The 22,276-nt window shown below is 37.9% G+C and overlaps 1 protein-coding gene across 1 annotated transcript; it reads left to right on the top strand.

Moving 5' to 3' along the window:
- Nucleotides 1–18,098: 18,098 nt before the first annotated feature.
- Nucleotides 18,099–18,989, top strand: LOC130836303 (olfactory receptor 7A10-like). The gene has a single exon (XM_057708363.1). The coding sequence runs from the start codon at nucleotides 18,099–18,101 to the stop codon at nucleotides 18,987–18,989; it is 891 nt and encodes a 296-aa protein (XP_057564346.1).
- The last annotated feature ends 3,287 nt before the right edge of the window (nucleotides 18,990–22,276 follow it).

Raw genomic sequence — 22,276 nt, 5'->3', positions numbered from 1 at the left:
TGGGTATATGCCCAGTAGTGGGACTGCTGAGTCATATGGTAACACTAGTTTTAGTTTTGCAATGAACCTCCATATTGTTCTCCATAGTGGCTGTATCACTTTATATTCCCACCGTCAATGCAAGAGCGTTCCCTTTTCTCCACACCCTCTCTAACATTTACTGTTTGTAGCTTTTCTGATGATGCCCATTCCATCTGGTGTGAGGTGATACCTCATTGTAGTTTTGATTTGCATTTCTCTAATAATTAGTGATGTTGAGCAGCTTTTCATGTGTCTCCTCAATCTGTATGTCTTCTTTGGAGAAATGCTTATTTAGGTCTTCTGCCCAATTTTTGATTGGGATGTTTGTTTTTTTTGATATTGAGCTGGATGAATGGTTTATATATTTTGGAGATTAACCCTTTGTCTGTTGATTCATTTGCAAAAACTTTCTCCCATTCTGAGGGTTGTCTTTTCATCTTGCTTATACTTTGCTGTGTAGAAGCTTTGAAGTTTCATTAGGTCCCACTTATTAATTTTTGTTTTTATTTCCATTACTCTAGGAGTGGTTCAAAAAACATCTTGCTGTGATTTCTGTTGAAGAGTGTTCTTCCTATGTTTTCCTCTAGGAGTTTTATGGTGTCTGGCTTTACATTTAGGTCTTTAATCCATGCTGAGTTTATTTGTGTGTATGGTGTTAGGAAGTGTTCTAATTTCATTCTTTCACATGTAGTTCTCCAGCTGCCCCAGCACCACTTATTGAAGAGGCTGCCATTTCTCCATTGTATATCCTTGCCTCATTTGTCATAGATTAGTTGACCATAGTTTATCTCAAGGCCTTCTATTGTTCCATTGATTTATATTTCTCTTTTTGAGCCTGTACCATACTGTCTTGATCACTGTAGCCTTGTTAGTATAGTTTGAAGTCAGGAAGCCTGATTCCACCAACTCCGCCTTTCCTTCTCAAGATTGCTTTGGCTATTCGGGGTCTTTTGCATTTCCATACAAATTGTAAAATTTCTTGTTCTAGTTCAGTGAAAAATGCCATTGGTAGTTTGATCGGGATTGCATTGAAACTGTAAGTTGCTTTGTGCAGGATAGTCATTTTCACAAAGTTGATTATTCCAATCCAAGAACACGGTATATTTCTTCCTCTGTTTGTGTCGACTTTGATTTCTATCATTAGTGTCTTGTAGTTTTCTGAGAACAGGTCTTTTACCACTTTGGTTCGGTTTTTTCCTTGGTATTTTATTCTTTTTGTTGCAAAGGTGAATGGGATTGTTTCCTTAACTTCTCTTTCTGATCTTTTATTGTTAGTGTATAGAAATGCAAGAGATTTCCGTGTGTTAATTTTGTATCCTGCAACTTTACAAATTCATTGATTAGCTCAAGTAGTTTGCTGGTGGCATCTTTAGGATTTTCTATGTAGAGTATCATGTCATCTGCGAACAGTGACAGTTTTACTCCTTTATTTCCAACATGGATTCCTTTTCTTTCTTTTTCTTCTCTGATTGCTGTGGTAAGGATGACCAAAACTATGTCAAATAGTAGTGGGGAGTGTGGACATCCTTGTCTTGTTCCTGATCTAAGCGGGAATGCTAGCAGTTTTTTACCATTGAGAATGATGTTTGCTGTGGGTTTGTCATATATGGCCTTTATTATGTTGAGGTAGTTTCCCTCTATGCCCACCTTCTGGAGAGTTTTTATGACAAATGGGTGTTGAATTTTGTCAAAGCTTTTTCTGCATCTATGGAGATGATCATGAGGTTTTTATCCTTCAATTTGTTAGTATGGTGCATCACACGGTTTGATCTGCATATATTGAACAATCATTGCATTCCAGGCATAAATCCCACTTGATCATGGTGTATGTTCCTTTGAATGTGTTGATGGATTCTGTTGCCTAGTATTTTGTTGAGGATTTTTGCATCTAAATTCACCAGTGATATTGGTCTGTAATTTTCTTTTTTTTAGTATCTTTGTCTTGTTTTGGTATCAGGGTGATGGTGGCCTCATAAAAGGAGTTTGGGAGTGTTCCTTCCTCTGCAGATTTTTGGAAGAGCTTGAGAAAGATGGGTGTTAGCTCTTCTCTAAATGTTGGAAAACATTCACCCGTGAATCCATCTGGTCCTGGACTTTTGTATGTTGGAAGAATTTTAATCACTGTTTCAATTTCATTACGTGTGATTATTCTGTTCACATTTTCTGTTTCTTCCTGCTTCAGGCTTGGAAGGTTATACTTTTCTAAGAATCTGTCCATTTCGTCCAAGTTGTCCACTTTAATGGCATATAGTTGCTTGTCATAGTCTCTTATGGAGCTTTTTATTTCTGTGGTGTCTGTTGTATCTTCTCCTGTTTCATTTCTAATTTTACTGATTTGAGTCCTCTCCCTCTTTTTCTTCATGACTCTTGCTAGAGGTTTATCTCGAGTTTTGTTTATCTTCTCAAGCTTTTAGTTTTATGGATTTTTGCTATTGTTTTCTTTGTTTCTATTTCATTTACTTCTGCTCTGGTTTTTATGATTTCTCTGTGTCTACTCACTTTGGGTTTTGTTTGCTCTTCTTCCTCTAGTTTCTTTAGGTGCAAGGTTCGATTGTGTATTTGGGATTTTTCTTGTTTCTTGAGTTAGGATTGCATTGCTATAAACTTCCCTCTTAGAATTGCTTTTGCTACATTCCATAGGTTTTGGATCATTGTGTTTTCATTACTGTTTGTCTCTGGGTATTCTTTGATTTCCTCTTTGATTTCATGAGTGATCTCTTGGTTATTTAGTAGCGTGTTGTTTACCTCCATGTGTTTGTGTTTTTTACAGTTTTTTTTTTCCTGTAATTGATTTTTGATCTCATAGTGTGGTTGGAAAAAATGCTTGATACAGTTTCAATTTTCTTAAATTTATGAAGGCTTGATTTATGACCCAAAATGTGATCTATCCTGGAGAATATTCCATGTGAACTTGAACGTGAAATCTGCTGGTTTTGGATGTAATGTCATATAGATATCTGTTAAATCAAGCTGACTTATTGTGTCATTTCTTTATTTTTATTGTGTCATTTAAAGCTTGTGTTTCCTTGTTAATTGTGTCCAGATGATCTTTCCATTGCTGTAAGTGGGGTGTTAAAGTCCCCCATTATTATTGTGTTACTTTCAATGTCCTCTTTCATAGTTGTTAGCATTTGCCTTATGTTTTGTGGTGCTCCTATATTTGATGCATATATATTTATATTCGTTATCTCATCTTCTTGGATTGATCCCTCGATCTTTATGTAGTGTCCTTTCTTGATTCTTGGAACATTTTTATTTTAAAGTATCTTTTATCTGATGTGACTCTCGCTACTCCAGCTTTCTTCTGATTTCCATTTGTATGGAATATCTTTTTCCATCCCCTCACTTTCAGTCTGTATGTGTCCCTAGGTCTGAAGTGAGTCTCTTTTAGAAAGCATATATACAAGTCTTGTTTTTGTATCCATTCAGCCTGTCTGTGTCTTTTGGTTGGCGCATTTAGTCCATTTACACTCAAGGTAATTAACGATATGTATGTTTGTATTACCATTTCCTTAATTGTTTTGTTTTTGTTTTTGTAGGTCCTTTTCTTCTCTTATATTTCCCGCTTAGAGAAGCTCCCTTAGCAATTGTTGTAGGGCTGACTGGGTGGTGCTGAATTCTCTTAGCTGTTGCTTGTTTGTAAAGCTTTTGGGTTTTCCATCATTTCTGAATGAGATCCTTGCTGGCCAGAGTATTCTTAGTTGTAGGTTCTTCCATTTCATCACTTGAAATATATCATGCCACTCCCTTCTGGCTTGCAGAATGTCAACTGAGAAATCAGCTGTTAACCATATGGGAGTTCCCTTGTATGTTATTTGTCGTTTTTCCCTTATTGCTTTTAATCAGTTTTCTCTGTCTTTAATTTCTGTCAGTTTGACCACTATATGTCTTGGCATGTTTCTCTTTGGGTTTATCCTGCCTAGGACTCTCTGCACTTCCTGGACTTGGGTGGCTATTTCCTTTCCCATGTTAGGGAAGTGTTTAACTATAATTGCTTCCAATATTTTCTCAGGTCCTTTCTCTCTCTCTTTTCCTTCTGGGACCAGTATAATGTGAATATTGCTGTGTTTAACATTGTCCCAGAGGTCTCTTAGGCTGTCTTCAGTTCTTTTCATTCTTTTTTCTTTATTCCTTTCCACATCAGTGATTTTCACCATTCTGTCTTCCCGCCCTTCTGCCTCAGTTAATCTGCTATTGGTTCCTTCTAGTGTATTTTTCATTTCAGTTATTGTGTTGCATATCTCTGTTCGTTTGCTCTTTAATTCTTCTAGGTCTTTGGTAGACTTTTCTTGCAACTTTTCAATCCTTGCATCCAGGCTTTTTTCAAAGTCCTGGATCATCTTCTCCATCATTATTCTGAATTTTTTTCTGGAAGTGTGCCTATCTCCTCTTCATTTAGTTGTTTTTCTGGGGTTTTAGCTTGTCCCTTCATCTGGTACAAAGTCCTCTGCCTTTTCACTTTTTCTATCTTTCTGTGCCTGTGGTTTTCAGTGCCACAGAACGAAATACTGCTGTCTGCCCTCTTGTGGAGGAAGCTCTCTAGGAGCCTGATGCATGCTTCCTGATGGGAGGGACTGATGGTGAATTGGTCTGGGTGGGTGGAGCTCAGTAAAGCTTTAATCTGTTTTGGTGGACTGAGCTCAGGAAAACTTTAATCTGCTTGTCTGCCAGTGGGTGGGGCTGTATTCCCACCTTGTTGGTTGTTTGGCCTGAGACTACCCAGCACTGGAGCTTACAGGCACTTTGGTGGGGCTATTGGTGGACTCTGGGAAGGCTCACACCAATGAGCACTTCCTCGAACCCCTGCAGCCAGTGTCCATGTCTCTTTGGTGAGCCACGACTGCCTCCCACCTCTGCAGGCAACCCTCCAACACCAGCCGGTAGGTCTGGTTCAGTCTCCTATGGGGTCACTGCTCCTTCCCCCTGGGTCCTGGTGAGCACACTATTTTTTTTTTTTTTGTGCCCTCCAAGACTGGAGTCTCTGTTTCCCCCAGTCCTGTGGAGGTCCGGCAATCAAATCCCACTGGCTTTCAAAGTCTGATTCTCTGGGGATTCCTCCTCCCATTGCCAGACCCCAGGTGGGGAATCCTGATGTGGGGCTCTGAACCCTCACTTTAGTGGGTGAACTTCTGTGGTATAACTGTTCTCCAGTTTGTGAGTCACCCAGTTATGTTCTTTCTTCTTGATTGTTTTTGCAGTTTGGGTTCTTTTTTTCCATTCCATATAAATTTTATGATTATTCGTCAGAATTCTGTGAAAAATTCCATGGGTATTTTGATAAGGATTGGAATAATTAATATGGTTAAAAAGTCCATAATCCCCAAAGCAATCTGTACATTTAAGGAAATCCCTGTCAAAATATCCATGATATTTTTCACAGAACTAGAACAAAGAATCCTAAAATTCATATGGAAGCAAAAAAGATCCTAAAATGCCAAAGCAATCTTGAGAAAGAAAGAACAAGGCAGGGGTATCACCTGTGCTGACTTCAGACTATATTATGAAGCTACAGGAATCAAAACAGCATGATACTGGCATAAAAACTGAAACATATCAATGGAACAGAATAAAGACCCCAGATATAAACCCACACCCTTGCTCAATTAATTTAAGACAAATGTGGCAAGAAAACACAATTTGTTCAATGAGTGGTGCTAAGGAAACTGGACAGCCATGTGTAAAAAAATGATATTAGAACATTCCTACACTCTACATACAATAATGAACTCAAAATGGTTTCAAGCTGCACATATAAGGCATGACACCCTAAAACTCCTAGAAGAGAGCATAAGCAGAATACTCTTGGACATAAATTGTAGCATTTTTTGGATCTATCTTCCAAGCCAAAAATAAACATAAAAGCCAAAATAAATAAATGGAATCTAAATCAACTGAAATCTTCTTGTGCAGCAAAGCAAACCATCAACAATGTGAAAAGACAACCTAGGGAATAGAAGAACATCTTTGCAAATAATGTGAAAGACTAGCAGTTAATATCCAAATTTCATAAACATCTTGTAATATCAATATTAATGAAATACTGACATGTGATTCCACATGATCACAAAAGGCCACATGTTACGTAATTCTATTTCTATGAAATATTGAGAACAGGCCAATCTAAACAAACAGAAAGCAAATCAGTGGCTGCCTAGGGGGAGGGAGCTTGGTGCCAATTGGGCTTGACTGGTTTTAGTTTTAGGGTTTGTAGTTTGAGATAATGAAAATGTTCTAAAACTGATTGTGGTTTTGGTTGCAGAACTCTGTGTGTATAATAAAAGTCAATTGTACACTGTCAGTGGGTGACTCATATGACATGTGAATAATATCTCAAAAAGCTGTTTAAAAAAAATCCCAAACAACCCAATCCAAAAATGGGCAGAACACCTGACTAGACATTTTTCCAAAGAAGAGATACAGATGTTTATCAGGCACCTGAAACGATGCTCAACATCACTAATTATTAGAGAAATGCAATTAAGACAATTTTATTTCCATTAAAATTTTCAAAAAGAAAACAAAGATTGTTTGAAAGAGTACCATAAAAGGGACATATTCCCAAAGGCTGAAGATGTACATGTGATGCAGAAATCAAATCTTCAGAGTCAGATTTATAATTGTATCATCAGACTGTGGAAGAGGAATTAAACCTTTATTCCAAAGTCTCTATTTAAATTCTGTATCTCACTTGTTTGAGCTCTGTGGTCCTTCTGATGTCTAGTGACTTCTCTGTTTAGATTTCTTACATTCAGAAAGTTATTCCAGCAATTGAAAAATATTGATAAATTCCCATTTACCCAAGAGGGAAAGAAAGTGTTTCTAAAGAATAATTTCTCTTCAAATAGCATATATCATACTGGATAACTTTTATTTTGTTTCAGTAAAAGAATAGTCATGAGTTGTTCTACTGCTATGGGAAAAATCAACTTGGCAACGAAGACCATTTCCAAGATTGTAGAGTAAAGGAAAATCTAGGCTCACAATTTTACACTTATATGTACATTAATCTTTTTTTTTATTTTTTTTATTTTTTTTTATTTTTTGGGGGGTACACCAGGTTCAATCATCTGTTTTTATACACATATCCCTGTATTCCCTCCCTTTCTTGACTCCCTCTCCTCGAGTCCCCCCCACCTTCCCTGCCCCAGTCCTCTAAGGCATCTTCCATCCTCGAGTTGGACTCCCTTTGTTATACAACAACTTCCCACTGACTATTTTAAAGTTGGTAGTATATATATGTCTGTGCTATTCTCTCGCTTCATCTCAGTCTCCCCTTCACCCCCCACCCCCTCCCATACCTCGAGTTCTCCAGTCCATTCTCTGTATCTGCATCCTTATTCTTGTCACTGAGTTCATCAGTACCATTTTTAGATTCCGTATATGTGAGTTAGCATACAATATTTGTCCTTCTCTTTCTGACTTAATTCACTATGTATGACAGATTGTAGTTCTATCCACCTCATTACATATAGCTCCACCTCATCCCTTTTTATAGCTGAGTAATATTCCATTGTATATATATGCCACATCTTCTGTATCCATTCATTTGTTGATGGGCATTTCGGTTGTTTCCATGTCCTGGCTATTGTAAATAGTGCTGCAATAAACATTATGGTACAAGTTTCTTTTGGGATTATGGTTTTCTTTGGGTATATGTCCAGCAGTGGGATTACTGGATCATATGGTGGTTCTATCTGTAGTTTTTTAAGGAACCTCCAAATTGTTTTCCATAGTGGCTGTACCAACTTACAGTCCCACCAACAGTGCAGGAGAGTTCCCTTTTCTCCACACCCTCTCCAACATTTGTGGTTTCCAGACTTTGTGATGATGTCCATTCTGATTGGTGTGAGGTGATACCTCATTGTGGGTTTGACTTGCATTTCTCTGATGATTAGTGATGTTGAGCATCTTTTCATGTGTTTGTTGGCCATCTGTATACATTAATCTTTTATATAGCAATACCTTTACTTCTGTTCCTGAAAATGTGGACTTTAGCCAATAGTGGGCTTTATACATGGTCATTGGGTTTTCATTTCCTTATTTCTTTATTAGGATCCTATTCTCTTACTTAATCAATACCCACAGCCCCTACTGTAGTCCCTGTAAAAAAACAAATAATCAAATCCATGTCTCCAAGAGGAGTCCTCATTGAGACACATTGTAGTAAACAAAGTGACCTATCATGGTCTAGAGTAGAGATAACCTTAAATATGATGCATGAAAAATTTTAAAACATACAGTGCATTGCTATGTAAAACATTTTATGTGCTGTACACCTACTCATTGGAGTTTGCAGGACAGGTGTACTTGTGGTAGGTGGTTTATATATATGGTGAAGGCTAAATTAGTAAGTTTTAAAATATTTTTATTAAACTGTCTCCCTGTTTCTGCTACAAAGCTGGCAATATTGCTCATGATATGACTCCTTTCTTTGCTCTAAATGAAATACCTCCCTGATTCAAACTGTTGTCACGATCACTAAAGGGGTCATGAATAATCATTATTGATACGGTCCATTATACATCTCCTTTATGGTGGGGAATCTCTTCATCTTTCTGGTCAAAGAATGTCTCAAGAGAGAACTTAAATTCCTATACAGTAATGTGAATCAGGGTTACCCGTTTTCCTACACAGAATGCACATCCTTCCAAACTCTTCTGGTTACGTGGAAAGGAAGCCCCATAAGATACTTTTCAATACAGTTGTCTCAAACAAGCAAACAAACAAAAACTTCAGTAACAGAGTAACCGTGAATGTTGTCTTCAAATATGATAACATGTCCAAATTCAGCAGTGACAGATTATTATAATGGCCCTCACTTCTATTCACTTTAAGTGTCAGTTAGTTAAAGCTGCATGACAAGCCATCGCAAAGCAAAATTATTAGATTGTTAAGTGAGGAGTTGTCATGAGCTCTGCTGTTCTCCTCCTGAGTGTATAGTCGGATGTGGGTCTCTGCCTTGTGCTTTTACATCTCATCCATGATGTAGAAGGAGGCCAAGGTGCCCTTCTCGCTTGATCCAATATATGATCAGTCTCTGCAATTTGTTTATCTATTGTATCTTCTTTTTACTGGAGAAAAGAGCATCAAGTGTGAGTTGCTTTTATTTAGTACTAGTGTCTATATATTGGATATATGTTTGCATTCAATTCCTAATGCTAGTGTAAAAATATCACACTAGTGATTTAAATAAATGCACTTATGGTCCTTCAATTCTGGATGTCAGAAGCCTGAAGTGGGTCTCATTGGCTAAAATCAACATGCTTCCAGGGCTAGATTTATTCTGGACACCTCAAGGAAGAATCTATTTGCTTTCCAATTCCAAGCTCAGAAAAAAAAAATTCTAAATATATTCCTTTCAATCAACAAACATTTCAGTATGAGGGAACAAATGACAACTCTTCATTTGTGACATAATTCTGAAAATCGTAATGATTGTGGCAAATGTGTCATCTAGCTGAGGTGTGCAGGGTTCATGGTTTCTATCAAAGGAACACAGTTCTCCCCCTTGTCCTTGTTGAAGAGGAGAATAGCAATTTTCTGTAGACGTCAGGGGCTGTGTCTCCACCACAACTCATTGTTTCGAAGACTCAAAGGATCTAATCCAGACAGACTGTAGTCTTAAATGTGGAGAACAATTTAAATCAGGTTCGGGATAAGTGCTGGGAGGTTAGACTCAGGAAGTCAGCATAATCATGAGGAAGAACTAATAAACACTGGATTCACTGATTCTAACCTGGTCTCTTGGGAACACAGACTCTCCAGGACATCTCCTTTCTGTTCAGACCAGTGTCCCACAGGGAAATCATGTGCTTAGAGGCTGGAGTAAAAAGAGGGAAGTGTGCTAATGAGCAGACATGGGGAGCTGTAAATATCTCCCCTGCAGCAGTTGCTCAGCCTGTGTGCAACCTTGGCCTGGATGGGGCATGCTTGTTGCTTTTGGAGTCTTGCGTTTGGCTGGGAGACTCATGCCAGCCTCCTTGCCACTGTCTTTTGTGGGGCCAGAGCTTCAGTCTCCATCATCAACCATCCAGGAGGAATTTGGACTTCCAGCCAGTGACCTTCCACTCAAAGTTCCCAACCAGGTGAGTCAGAGAGTCCGGGAGCTATTGTAGGGAAGGGTCAGAAGAAACCATATCCACACACATATAGCTGAGGTCACCTGAGAGCCACCTGCTGGGGCCAAAGCTAAGAGATGCTAGTTGTTTGCATTTATTGTGCTAAAAAGGGAAGTGGACATGAACTCAGCAACACAGTGGTGATTGTGGAATGGGTGGCATACAGTATACTCAATAAAAGTAGAAAATTTCCAAGGAATTTTGTGGTAGAATATAGTAAAAAAAAAAACAAAAAAAAACCCAAAAAAAAAAAAAAAACTGTTCTTCTTTTTTTGTCCAGTTGTCAAGTGGGGCACATTTGACAGTGCTTCCCTATTAATGAGAAAGACCCAGACTAGTGCATGGCTTGCAGATATTGCCTGCAACAACAGTTCATGAGACATTAATTTCACCTTTTTGTCTTTCACTCTGAGTGTTCACATGAAAAAATGTATTTGATATGCAAAAAGGAGGATGCTGCATACAGTTATTTTACAATCATTTTATTACCTGTGAAGCTGAATGTATCTGGGGGTTAGTTATTCATTTTTTTTCTCTATTGTAAATTGTCTGTACAAGTTCTTTCTATTTGCAAAATGGGCCCAGTTTTTTTTTTAATTTTATTTTTGTTTTCAATTACATTCTTTCAAACAAGGAAATTAATTTTCACCAACTTTGCTGTTTGACACTGAGTTATGTCTGCATAGACATGTATGTAGTAGATTGTGAGTGTTTATTAACAGTGTATGATCAAATCTATCACTCAGTCCTATTATGTCTTCTCCATGTTTTTCTAACTGAAACTTGAGTTGTCACTTTTAATATTCTTTACTTGCAGGTCCTTTCTATAAACAAAAATGAAGGTGAATGTTCTTCCATGTACTTAGTGCTAATCACCTTTCACGCATACTACCATATCTTAACAACTCATTTCCATATTGTGTCCTTTTGCCTTTTGTGACCAAATTGATATCTAAAATCTCCATATGCATAATCTTTGACTATCTTATGTAAGGCATTCTTATTATATTTGACTAAAGATCACCTTTACCTTTCATACGTATGTGAATCCAAGTGTCTTTATAACAGATGAAATTATAACTCAGATAAATCTTCTTCCACAATTTTAAGAGCTCTTCCATTATATTTTCTCGTTTCCAAGTCTTTCAAACTTTAACTGGAGTTAATGACCCATGTTGATAGTATTATATTTTCACCATCTTCTGTCTTTGTATAAGTCAATTTAGATTCTCATTCAATTTTTTCATACAGTTGTGGGTTTTTTTAAATATTTTATTTATGATTTATTTAGCTATGTTGCGCCAGGACTTAGTTGCAGCACACAGGATCCTTGTTGCTGTGTGCGGGCTCCTGGTTGTGGCATATGGACTCTTCGTTGCATGTATGTGGGATCTGTTTCCCTGACTAGGGAGTGAACCCGGGCCCCTTGCGTTGGGAACCCAGGGTCTTACTCACTGGACCACCCTAGAAGCCCCTCATACAGTTGTTTTGACACCACTAATTTCATCTAACTTCCTTCTTACTGACTTTTCTTATTCTATTAGTTCTTACTCTTTTAAAACTTCTCTTCACACATACATATTCACGCACTTTTGTACAAATGCAGGAATACAATCTTATGTACATTATAGGCACTCATTATGCTTTAGTGCATTCTTTTATTCTACTTGTTTCCACTTTTCCTTCTTACTCAGTGATACCTCATGGACTTGCCTCAATCCACTTGTGTAATGCTGATTCATTATTTCCATGTCTGCAATGTCTGTGAGCAACATCTAGAGACATGTTTGGACCTTACACGGGGAGGTGTCAGTAGAGGCCAGGGAGACAGTAAACACTTGACAATGCTTGGGAATCACGCTACTACAAAGAACAGTCTCGACCAGAATGTTAAAAGTGCCGTGACTGAGATATCCTGAGAAAGGAATATCTGTATTTTAATATTTAGTGCTGTATTCAGATTGTTTTCCAACCTAATTACATTTCACATTTCAGTCATCAAAATTAGAGATTACCCCGAGGATACCTGTTTACAAGTTCCAAATACAAGCATGTTGTCAGCACTTCTAGTGTTTCCTCAGGCTGAGGGATGTGAAAGAGATTTATGGTTGCTTTTGTAAACTATAACTGCATTTGATCATATTTTTATTTGCCTATTATTGTTTGTAAATGTCCATATGTCATATGTCCATTTTCTACATTTATCATCCTTTCAAATTAATTTGAAAATTATTTCCCAACTGACGTTTGGTTGCATATGTTGTTGAAAATAATCTTTTATTTTACTCTATTTTATTTTATTTTTAGCTTTTTATTTGAATATAATTCCTTACACTCTTCTACCAGCTTTTGAGATACACCACAGTGAATCAGATGTATTTATACACATATCCCCATATCCCCTACCTCCTGCGGCTCCCCCCCACCCTGCCCATCCGGGACCTCTAAGGCATCACCCATCATCGAGTTGATCTCCCTTTGTTATACAGCAACTTCCCACTGGCTATCTATTTTACAGTGGTAGTATATATATATATATGTCTATGCTACTCTCTCACTTCGTCCCAGCTTCCCTTTCGCCCCCCTGTCCCCCCAACCCTGTGTTCTCCTGTCCATTCTCTGCATCTGCATAGTTATTCTTGTCCTCTCAGTGGATTCATCAGTCTTTTCTTTTTTTATATATATTCCATATATATGAGTTAGCATATGGTATTTGTTTTTCTCTTTCTGGCTTACTACACTCTGTATGAGAGACTCTAGATCCACCGACCTCACTGCATATATAACTCCATTTCATTCCTTTTTATAGCTGAGTAATATTCCATTGTATGTATATGCCACATCTTCTTTATCCATTCATTTGTTGATGGGCATTTAGGTTGCTTCCATGTCCTGGCTATTGTAAATAGTGCTGCAATAAACATTGCGGTACATGTTTCTTTTTGGGTTATGGTTTTCTCTGCTTATATGCCCAGTAGTGGGATTACTGGATCCTATGGTAGTTCTATTTTTAGTTTTTTAAGGAACCTCCAAACTGTTTTCCATAGTGGCTGTACCAACTTACATTCCCAACAACAGTGCAGGAGAGTTCCCTTTTCTCCACACCCTCTCCACAATTTATTGTTTCTAGATTTTGTGATGATGGCCTTTCTGACCGGTGTGAGGTGATACCTCATTGTGGCTTAAAACACTTCCTAACACCATACACAAAAATAAACTCAAAATGCATTAAAGACCTAAATGCAAGGCTAGACACTATAAAACTCCTAGAGGAAAACATAGGCAGAACACTCTACGGCATACATCAAATCAAGATCCTTTTTGACCCATCTCCTAGAATAATGGGAAGAAAATCAAAAATAAACAAATAGGACCGAATGAAACTTAAAAGCTTTTGCACAGTGAAAGAAACCATAAACAAGGCAAGAAGGCAGCCCTCAGAATGGGAAAAAATACTTGCCAACGAAGCGACGGACAAAGGATTAATCTCCAAAATATACAAGCAGCTCATGCAGCTTAATACCAAAAAAGCAAATAACCCAATCCACAAGTGGGCAGAAGAACTAGATAGACATGATTCCAAAGAAGACATACAGATGACCAACAATCACATGAAAAGATGCTCAACATCACTAATCATTAGAGAAATGCAAGAAAACAATCTTTTAAATTTTGTAAATAGGTCTACCTTCTTAATTCTAAGGTTCTTGCCTTATATAAGGTGGTTTTCTCCACCCTTAGATTTTGTATGTTTTTTTCCATACTTTTATTTAAAATACATTGAAATCATAAGCTCAGTGACTTTTTTGGAGGATATCTGAAGGTGAGGAGAAAATTCATTTTCTGCCAAATAGGTTTCTACCATTCTGTATATAGTTTCACTTAGTGCTTGTCTCCCCATTCAATTTACTAAAGTTGTTTTGAATCCACTCCCTTCAACTTGTTTTCATTCTCTTTTCATTCTTCTTCTTTCATAACTTTTATTATTCTTAAGTGTGTTCAATATAAGTGTGCAAATATTCACATGCTTATGTGAAAACATGAAGGTGAGCATGGCACGTATAGTCCCGGGGATTTGGAGCATGCAATATAGAGGCAAAGATTTTAAAGTGAAATTAATGTGTTATGACACAATGTCCTCAGGCATAATCGTATAAGTAAATTATTCATGTGAAAATATAGGATTATCTTGGGGTGGCAGGATTTATAGGACATGGTCTGAGGAGGCTTTTGCATGCTGAATGAAGTCCAGAAGCAAGACTACATGGTTACCACTGGATTTGTGAAAAAAGAGATCACAACCCAAATCTCAAGAATAACAATTAAACGATGCCATCTAAGAAACGGGAAGAAGGGGCTTGCTTCAGATCTTATCAGATCATATAAAAACCAACTGGTTAAAAAAATTTAAAAAGCCATGGAATGGACATAGGAAAAGCAAGACTTATACACTTTGATATCCAAAAACTGTGTATTTACTATCCTGTGATAAACCATAATGGAAAAGAATATAGAAAAATGTGAAGTTCCCAACTTGTGTTGTATTTTATATATTTCCTTTTGTGAAGTTTTGTCTATTGTTTTCTCGGGATGTTTATACTATAAGGTGTTTGACACCTTAAAAATATTACTAGTTTGGATTTTAGACAATTTTATTTTTGCTTTTATTATTTACCTGGGACTGATGGGATGTCAGAAGGGTTGGAATGCCACCTGAACCAAGAAAGAGTTTTCTTCCTAACAACCTCAAGGGGACACCTGAACTTAGGAGGTCATTTCTTTTTCTCTCATCCACTTCATTGTTCTTTCTCACTCTATCTCTGTCTATTAAACAGATTTTCAATGTTTATTTAAATACAGTGCAGAAAATGGCCATACCGATACAGAGGTCCAGGTTTATTTTTTTTCAATGAGAGGTTTACAATTTGGAATTTCTGGAAACATTTCTAAAAGCTTTACAGGAAAGAAAATTCATCTGGTCAGCTTGCATCAACTCCACTCCTAGCCTAAGCAGTGTGACTGGGGATGGGAAGGGCATGGAAGTCCCACACTGAGCTTATATTCCAAAGGGACTCATAACATGAAGGGCAGAACTAAATACGCAGAAGTTACCAAGGAGAGGATTCATTGCAACTCACGGGGGCCCCTTTAAAACAATATCAATCAAGTGCAAGAGGTACATAGTATGGATGATGGGCTGTTTGTGTCTTGAAGTTTCAGCACCACAGAGAAGCCCCTTGACCCCTGGGCATTTTCTCACACCTTCTCTCATTACTCTCCCTCTTGCTCTTTCATCTTTGCAACATCAGCTCCCTTTTTATGACAAACATCTGAAGCCAGCAGCTTCCTCAGGGTCCTTGCCCTGCCATCCACAGGACTGAACAACGTGAATCATCACCACTAACAATCATTATTTTACAAACCCTTAATAATGATGCTAATCTTTTTACATCGATTTCAACCCCCTCAGGAGGATAATATCCTTATTGCCACTATTTGTGTAAAGATGCAATCTTTTAGAATGGTTCAGTTTCTTCTCAAAGTTCACACAGATACTATGTGGTAGATCCAAGATGCAATGCCGGGTTTCTGATCCCCAAAGTTTTGTTTTGAATACTGTTTAGAAGTGTCTTTTTCCATTTCAGTTAAAAAAATCATCTGCTATTGTGCACTTCCATTTGTAAATACTGAATTTATTCTCTTTGCTCATTTTTCAAGTGGGATGTTGAATCAATGAGATGACTTGATATCATAAAGATATCACTCTTTTCTCATTTGCATATGTTGTTCATTTCTGTTTTTTTCTTTTTTTTTAATTGTTCTGGGCTCAAGGGGACAGAGAGCAAGGAATAATACATGGATGAGGGATTCCCTGTGTCTTGAAGTTTAAGCAATAGCAGGGAAGCCACTTCATTCCTCAGCATCCTCTGACACAGGCCTTCATTATCCCCCCTCTTGCATTCCCCCAAATACTGGCTTAATTTTGAGCCTTGAATATCTGAAAAAAGAACTTTGGGGTCTTTTGCATGGTTTCTTTTCCCTATGGAACATGCACATCACCCTAATAACATCTTGTCACCTGCTGTGTCCCCCTTGATTTCTCTTTTCAAATATCACCTTATTTGCAAGTCATCTAAACTCACACTAAAAAAAATAATAAATAGCACCTTATTGTCTCTTTTATACCTACATTTTTTCCCCCATAGCACCTGACATCACCTGGTATGGAATATATTTGCTTATATTCTTTCCCCAAGATTGGATTTTAGGATTTTTATAAGACAAAGTTTGACACAAGAATTCATAGACAGAGAAGTTACAAAGAAACATTAAGGTGATGAGATATGTAAAATATATATGTGTGTGTGTATATATATATATTGCTTAACTTCAAAATATTAATTGTAACGCTCCACCTATGTTAATAATACCCACTTTTGTGAAAATTAGTCATATTGTTTCTTTTCTAGTCATCACCCCCGCATTATGGACCCCGGAACGATACACACATTTCTGAGTTTCTTCTCCTGGGATTATCCAATCAACCACAATTGCAGCCCTCATATTTGGGCTTTTCCTCTCCATGTACCTGATCACTAACTCATCCAGACTCAAAGCAAAGTTATCCCCTATGAAGGCTGCATCATTCAGCTGTATTTTTTCTTATTATTTGGGGGATTGGATGCCTACACATGTCCTTTTCTGAATTCCCTTTTTGTTTTTAGAAATGTGTTTTAATTTTTCTTTTAATACAGGGCACAAAATGGTCCTGTTAGATGGAGCTCCATGTTCCTGGGAGGCTTGCCAACTACAATTTGGGTACCACTTCCATATTCTCTGAGGCAAACTTAATATGTTGTTTGTTAACTTCTCTTCCATCCCTCCTTTTATAATTATTGTGACTGGAAGTGAGAAAAGCCAGGGAATAAAAAGCCCAGTAAGTCATTATGTGCTGTACCTGGAGTGGGCGTGGGTGTGTGTGTGTGTGTGTGTGTGTGTGTGGTTTGATGTGGGGAATGAGCATTTCTCTGGGCAGTGGTACACAGGTTTAACTACTCCATAAGCAGTAGTGTGTGACCCTTAAATCACAGACGCAACAACGTTAACCAGCAGATGGAAATAGGAGGCGATCCATTTCAATTCACAGGAATCATTTGAAACGTGGAAGTTTAATCATATGTTTAATCATTTAAATGTGAAAGTAATAATGTGGATAAAGGGCTCCCTGTGTTTTGAAGTTTCCTGTGCAACAGGGAGGCCACTTCTTCCCTCAACACCCTCTGACACCATCTCTCTTCACTCCCCCTTTTGCTTCTTCCCCTCTTCACTTTGACTTCCTTTGAGTCTTGAATATTTGAAAGAAGTGCCATCCTCAGGGCCTCTGTGGTTATCTTTTCCCCAAAAGGGCACACGTGTTGCCCAGATAACTTGGTGTCTCCACTTCATCTCCTTCAGTGCTCTGTGCACATTTCTCCTTGTTTGCAGATCTTGTTTCTTTCATAACACCTGTTATGTTGCCATGAATTATGTTTTTTTATTTGCTAAATCACATTCTTTCTTCATCATTGGATTGTAGGGAGTTTCTTCTCAGCATCTCACACATTTACCCCAGAAGATGGTCTGTACTCAACATGAAGTCCTAAAATACATGAAAGGATTTTGCTTTAAAACTGTACAATCTTGACCTCTTGGCAAAAAGGCTGAGTGTAGGACAGGAATTTCTAATCACATCTGCCACAGTAAATCTCTTAATGATGTTGAAATATTGTAATTCATAGCATTTTACTATGTTCATGCCTACATGTGTAGAAATTAACCATGTTATTCATTATTTAATTTGCTGGTAGTGATCACTACAACATGGTACCAGGCAATGAAACACGAACTTTACAATTTATCCTACTGGGATTTTCAGAGGAACCACAACTGCAGCCCCTTGTATTTGGGGTTTTCCTCTCCATGTATCTGATCACAGTGTTCGGAAACCTGCTCACCATCTTGGCCATCAGCTCAGATTCCCACCTCCACACACCTATGTACTTCTTCCTCTCCAACCTGTCCTTTGTAGACATCTGTTTCACTTCCACCACCATCCCAAAGATGCTGTGGAACATCCAGACTCACAGCAATGTTATCACCTATGAAGGCTGCATCATGCAGGTGTATTTTTTCTTGTTATTTGGACAAGTGGACATCTTCCTCCTGGCAGTGATGGCCTATGACCGGTTTGTGGCCATCTGCCACCCCCTGCATTACACAGTCATTATGAAACCCTGGCTCTGTGGACTGCTGGTTCTGGTATTTTATATTATCAGTTTCCTGTATTCCTTGTTACAAAGCTTAATGGTGGCGCAGCTGACCTTCTGTCCAGGTATGGAAATACCCCACTTTTTCTGTGAATTCAAAGAGGTCATCCAACTTGCCTGTTCTGACACGTTTCTTAACAACACCATGATGTATTTTGCAATTGGGCTCTTTGGTGGTGGTTCATTCATTGGGATATGTTACTCATACTCTAAGATTGTTTCTATCATACAAGGAATCTCATCAGTTCAGGGGAAGTATACAGCTTTTTCCACCTGTGCATCACATCTCTCTATTGTCTCCTTATTTTATTGTACGAGCCTAGGAGTTTACATTAGCTATGCTGCTACTCACAGCTCACACTCAGGTGCAACAGCCTCTGTGATGTACACTGTGGTCACACCCATGCTGAACCCCTTCATCTACAGTATCAGGAACAAAGACATAAAAATGGCACTAAGAAAATTCTTTGGGATGGTGGCTATAAAAGGGCCAACTGTCCTGAGGCGGAAGAATTGTCAGCTATTGCAGGGCTCAAAGCATTAGAGGCAGAACTTTGTGATTCTTGATCAGATTGTGGAAAGAACACTTGCTCCTTGTATTTATTGCCTGTCTTTCCATTTCCTTGGTTTCCACTTTTCCATACAGTTTAAGTAACTCATTTGATTAATGAGTCTAATATATAGACAGTTTTCCATTTCTCCTATGTTCCTACTTTTCTTAAGTTTTTCCCAAACCTGGATGAGAAATATTTGGAAATTTTCATTTTTTTCATAGGAAATATTTTTTCTTATTTTTTTTCTTTAAATGACATCTATCTTCCCAAGTAAGTTTTGTTTGTTTGTTTGTTTCCATAAAGAATTGCCATAAGTTGTATTACTACATGGAAAAACTATACTTGGCAGCTAAAATAACTTATATAATTCAATTGCAGAGTAAAATGTAAAATCGATGTTTTTATTTTGGCTCTCAAGTTTGTCTACATCATTACTTTAATTGTTCCTCCTGATAATATCAAGTTTATTAATGGTACTGAGTTTTTATAACTGATCTCCTGGTGTCATACACTCCTCCAGCCTGTGTAGCCAATATCTACCATAGTTACTTATAAAAAATGATCATCAAATATGTATCTCCCATTAGAATCAATATTGAAAGCAAATATGAATAAATAGGTTGACCTAATATGGTCCTATTGTCAAAGAGGATGTTAAGTATGTGGTAGCAAATTTTTAAACATCACATTTCACTACTGTGTAAAACAATTTCTTTCCATCTGTACATCTTCTCACTGAGGTGTGGAAGATTGGTGTCCATATGAGAGGGGGTTTGTGCACTGGAGTGAATGATGTTTGGTATGTTTTATGTGTTTTTTTTTTATTTTGATCATTCTTTTTTGGGTTCAGAAATTCCTTTGCTGCCTACAATTATGACTCCTCCATTGCTCTGAACAAAGGATCTGCTCTTTTCTAAATGTTGTCATTACCAATAAAGAATTAGAAGCAGTGAATGAACAATATCAAGTAAACCATCACAGACCACCTTCCTGCTCAGGAAAATTCAATCTTCATGATCCAAGGATTACTCACAAGACAGCTTAAATTTCTACCCTGTCATGTGATTCAGGATCACCATTTATTTCTGAAGAGCAAGCATATCCTTCCAAACTCTCCAAGTTCCCTGGAATAGAACCTTAAGTAGACAATTGATAATATATACATCTGAAACAGATTTAAATAGCATCATGAATATTCTCTCCAAAGCAAAACATATGCCAAAAATAAAAAGCAGTAGATCGTTACATCTGCCCTCATTGCTGTTTTCTTTGATTGTTATATCAGTTAGCTATTGCTGCATAACAAGATGTCCTAAAACAAATGGTTAAATACAACGTCTATTATCGAATGGGTTGTATGATTGGAATGGTTGTGGTCACTGTTCAGATACACATGAATCCATACAGTTTTGAGTCTCCATAATTTGTTCCTTGCATATGATCTTATCACCCCAATGTGCTCACCATACACCAGTATTATCACTTCACATCAATAAATTCAAGAATAGTAGACTTTCAACAGATCCCCAGGGGATAAACCACACTATTTACATCTATGTTAGATACTGGTTGTGTCCCACAGGTATCACCTTGATTCTTTTCATATATGAGCATTTTCAGCCCAACTACAAACTGCCAGCTCCTGGAGTTCTTTGCCCAAGAACTATATCTGACAGACAGCTTTCTCTGGCCAGCCTCTGCCTACTCTCATGGATATCTAGCAGTTGCAGTGAAATAATATCCTCTGCAATGTACTTCTTCCCATAAGCAAGTGCACAGCTGACCTTTAGAAATTCATTAATATTTTACCCAAAACATTGTTGGCCTGTATGGTGGTCTTTTCCAGGCAAGATGTTTCTCACACTCATGCCTCTCATTGGAGGCATCTGGCTTTCTTTAAGTTTCAGGCTAGGTGGTTGCTCTGGGATCATGCCTCCCTGACATGGAATGGCTCAGTGCCAAGAGAGACATTTTCACCCATGATTTCTCCCACAAGGGAAAGTAAGAGTATATGGGTGAGAGCCCAGCTTCCCTGGCTGTGTAGAACACTGCCAGAGACCCAGTTATTTCATGCCCATTCAGAAAACTGACATAATCTTTATGACAATGAGATTGGGAGACACTAGAAGAACAGCGACCAGGAGTCTCGGAGATCATCAAGGGGAAGCAGATTCTAACAGGCGCATCACAATCTCCATCAGGAAGCCCAGCAATGAGCAACTAGGAATGCTGACCACTGGATCACTTCAAATTGCCTACAGGCATCATGAAGACTCAATTCACTTCACCTACACCCCAGCCCCCACCAGGGAGGGCTCCCTATTGATGCCCCTGGGGGTATCGAGAGTGATTCCTCCAGGTATCACTTTGCAGAAGGCTAGTGAGCACATGCATAAATCCAGCCAGAATCGAATGGGATGGGAGAAAGCACACACATTTCAACATATATCATCATCCTCGGGAAAGTGAACACCCAGAAATAATATACACTCATAAGGAAGCCCCTCCCACCCAAAAAAGAGGGGAAAAGAAGTGTGGAGCAGGCATATCCATAGAAAACTGCTGACACTGCATCAGAACTCCTAACAGGGCTGAGAGAAGGAATTTCTCTCCCAGGCAGTCAGCAAAGACAGGAGGAGGTAGCTGCTTTTTTTATGTATGAACACAGCAATACAAATCTTCAAGGATCATGTAAAATCAAGGACATAAGACCAGAAAATGAACAAAATGTCCCAACCAAGAAAAGCCCAGGGCCAGATGGTTTCAATGGTGAAATTCAATGGTGAATTCTACAAAACATTTACAGAATGCATGCCCATCCTTCTCAAACTTTTACAAAAACCTCCAGAGAGGTGAGAACTTTCAACTCATTTTTTGAGGCCAGAATTACCCTGATCCTAAAGCCAGATAAATACACTACAAGAACAACAACAACAACAACAACAAAACTAAGAAATTCACTGCAGTTTTAATTTGCATTTCCCTGATGATATTGAGCATATTGTTGTCTGCTTATTTGCCATTTGCATATCTTTTTTTAGGTAATATATTTTCAAATCCTTTGCCCATTTAAAAATATTGTGGTAAAATTGACATACAAAATTATACTTGTTGAATGTATACATAAGATGTGATATATTCATACATAGAATATTATTTGGCCATAGAAAGGAATGAAGTGATTACAGATACATGCTGTAGCATGCATGAATCTTGCAAATATTATTCTGAGTGAAAGAAGACAGTTACAAAAGACCACATAACATATGACGTCATT

This window comes from Hippopotamus amphibius, chromosome 15, assembly GCF_030028045.1.
Source record: "Hippopotamus amphibius kiboko isolate mHipAmp2 chromosome 15, mHipAmp2.hap2, whole genome shotgun sequence".
Taxonomy (NCBI): Eukaryota; Metazoa; Chordata; class Mammalia; order Artiodactyla; family Hippopotamidae; genus Hippopotamus; species Hippopotamus amphibius.
This window is presented reverse-complemented; position numbering and strand designations above follow the sequence as displayed.

Excerpts from the sequence above, each read along its gene's own strand:
- LOC130836303 (XM_057708363.1), top strand. The coding sequence starts at position 18,099 with ATGTATCTGATCACAGTGTTCGGAAACCTGCTCACCATCTTGGCCATC.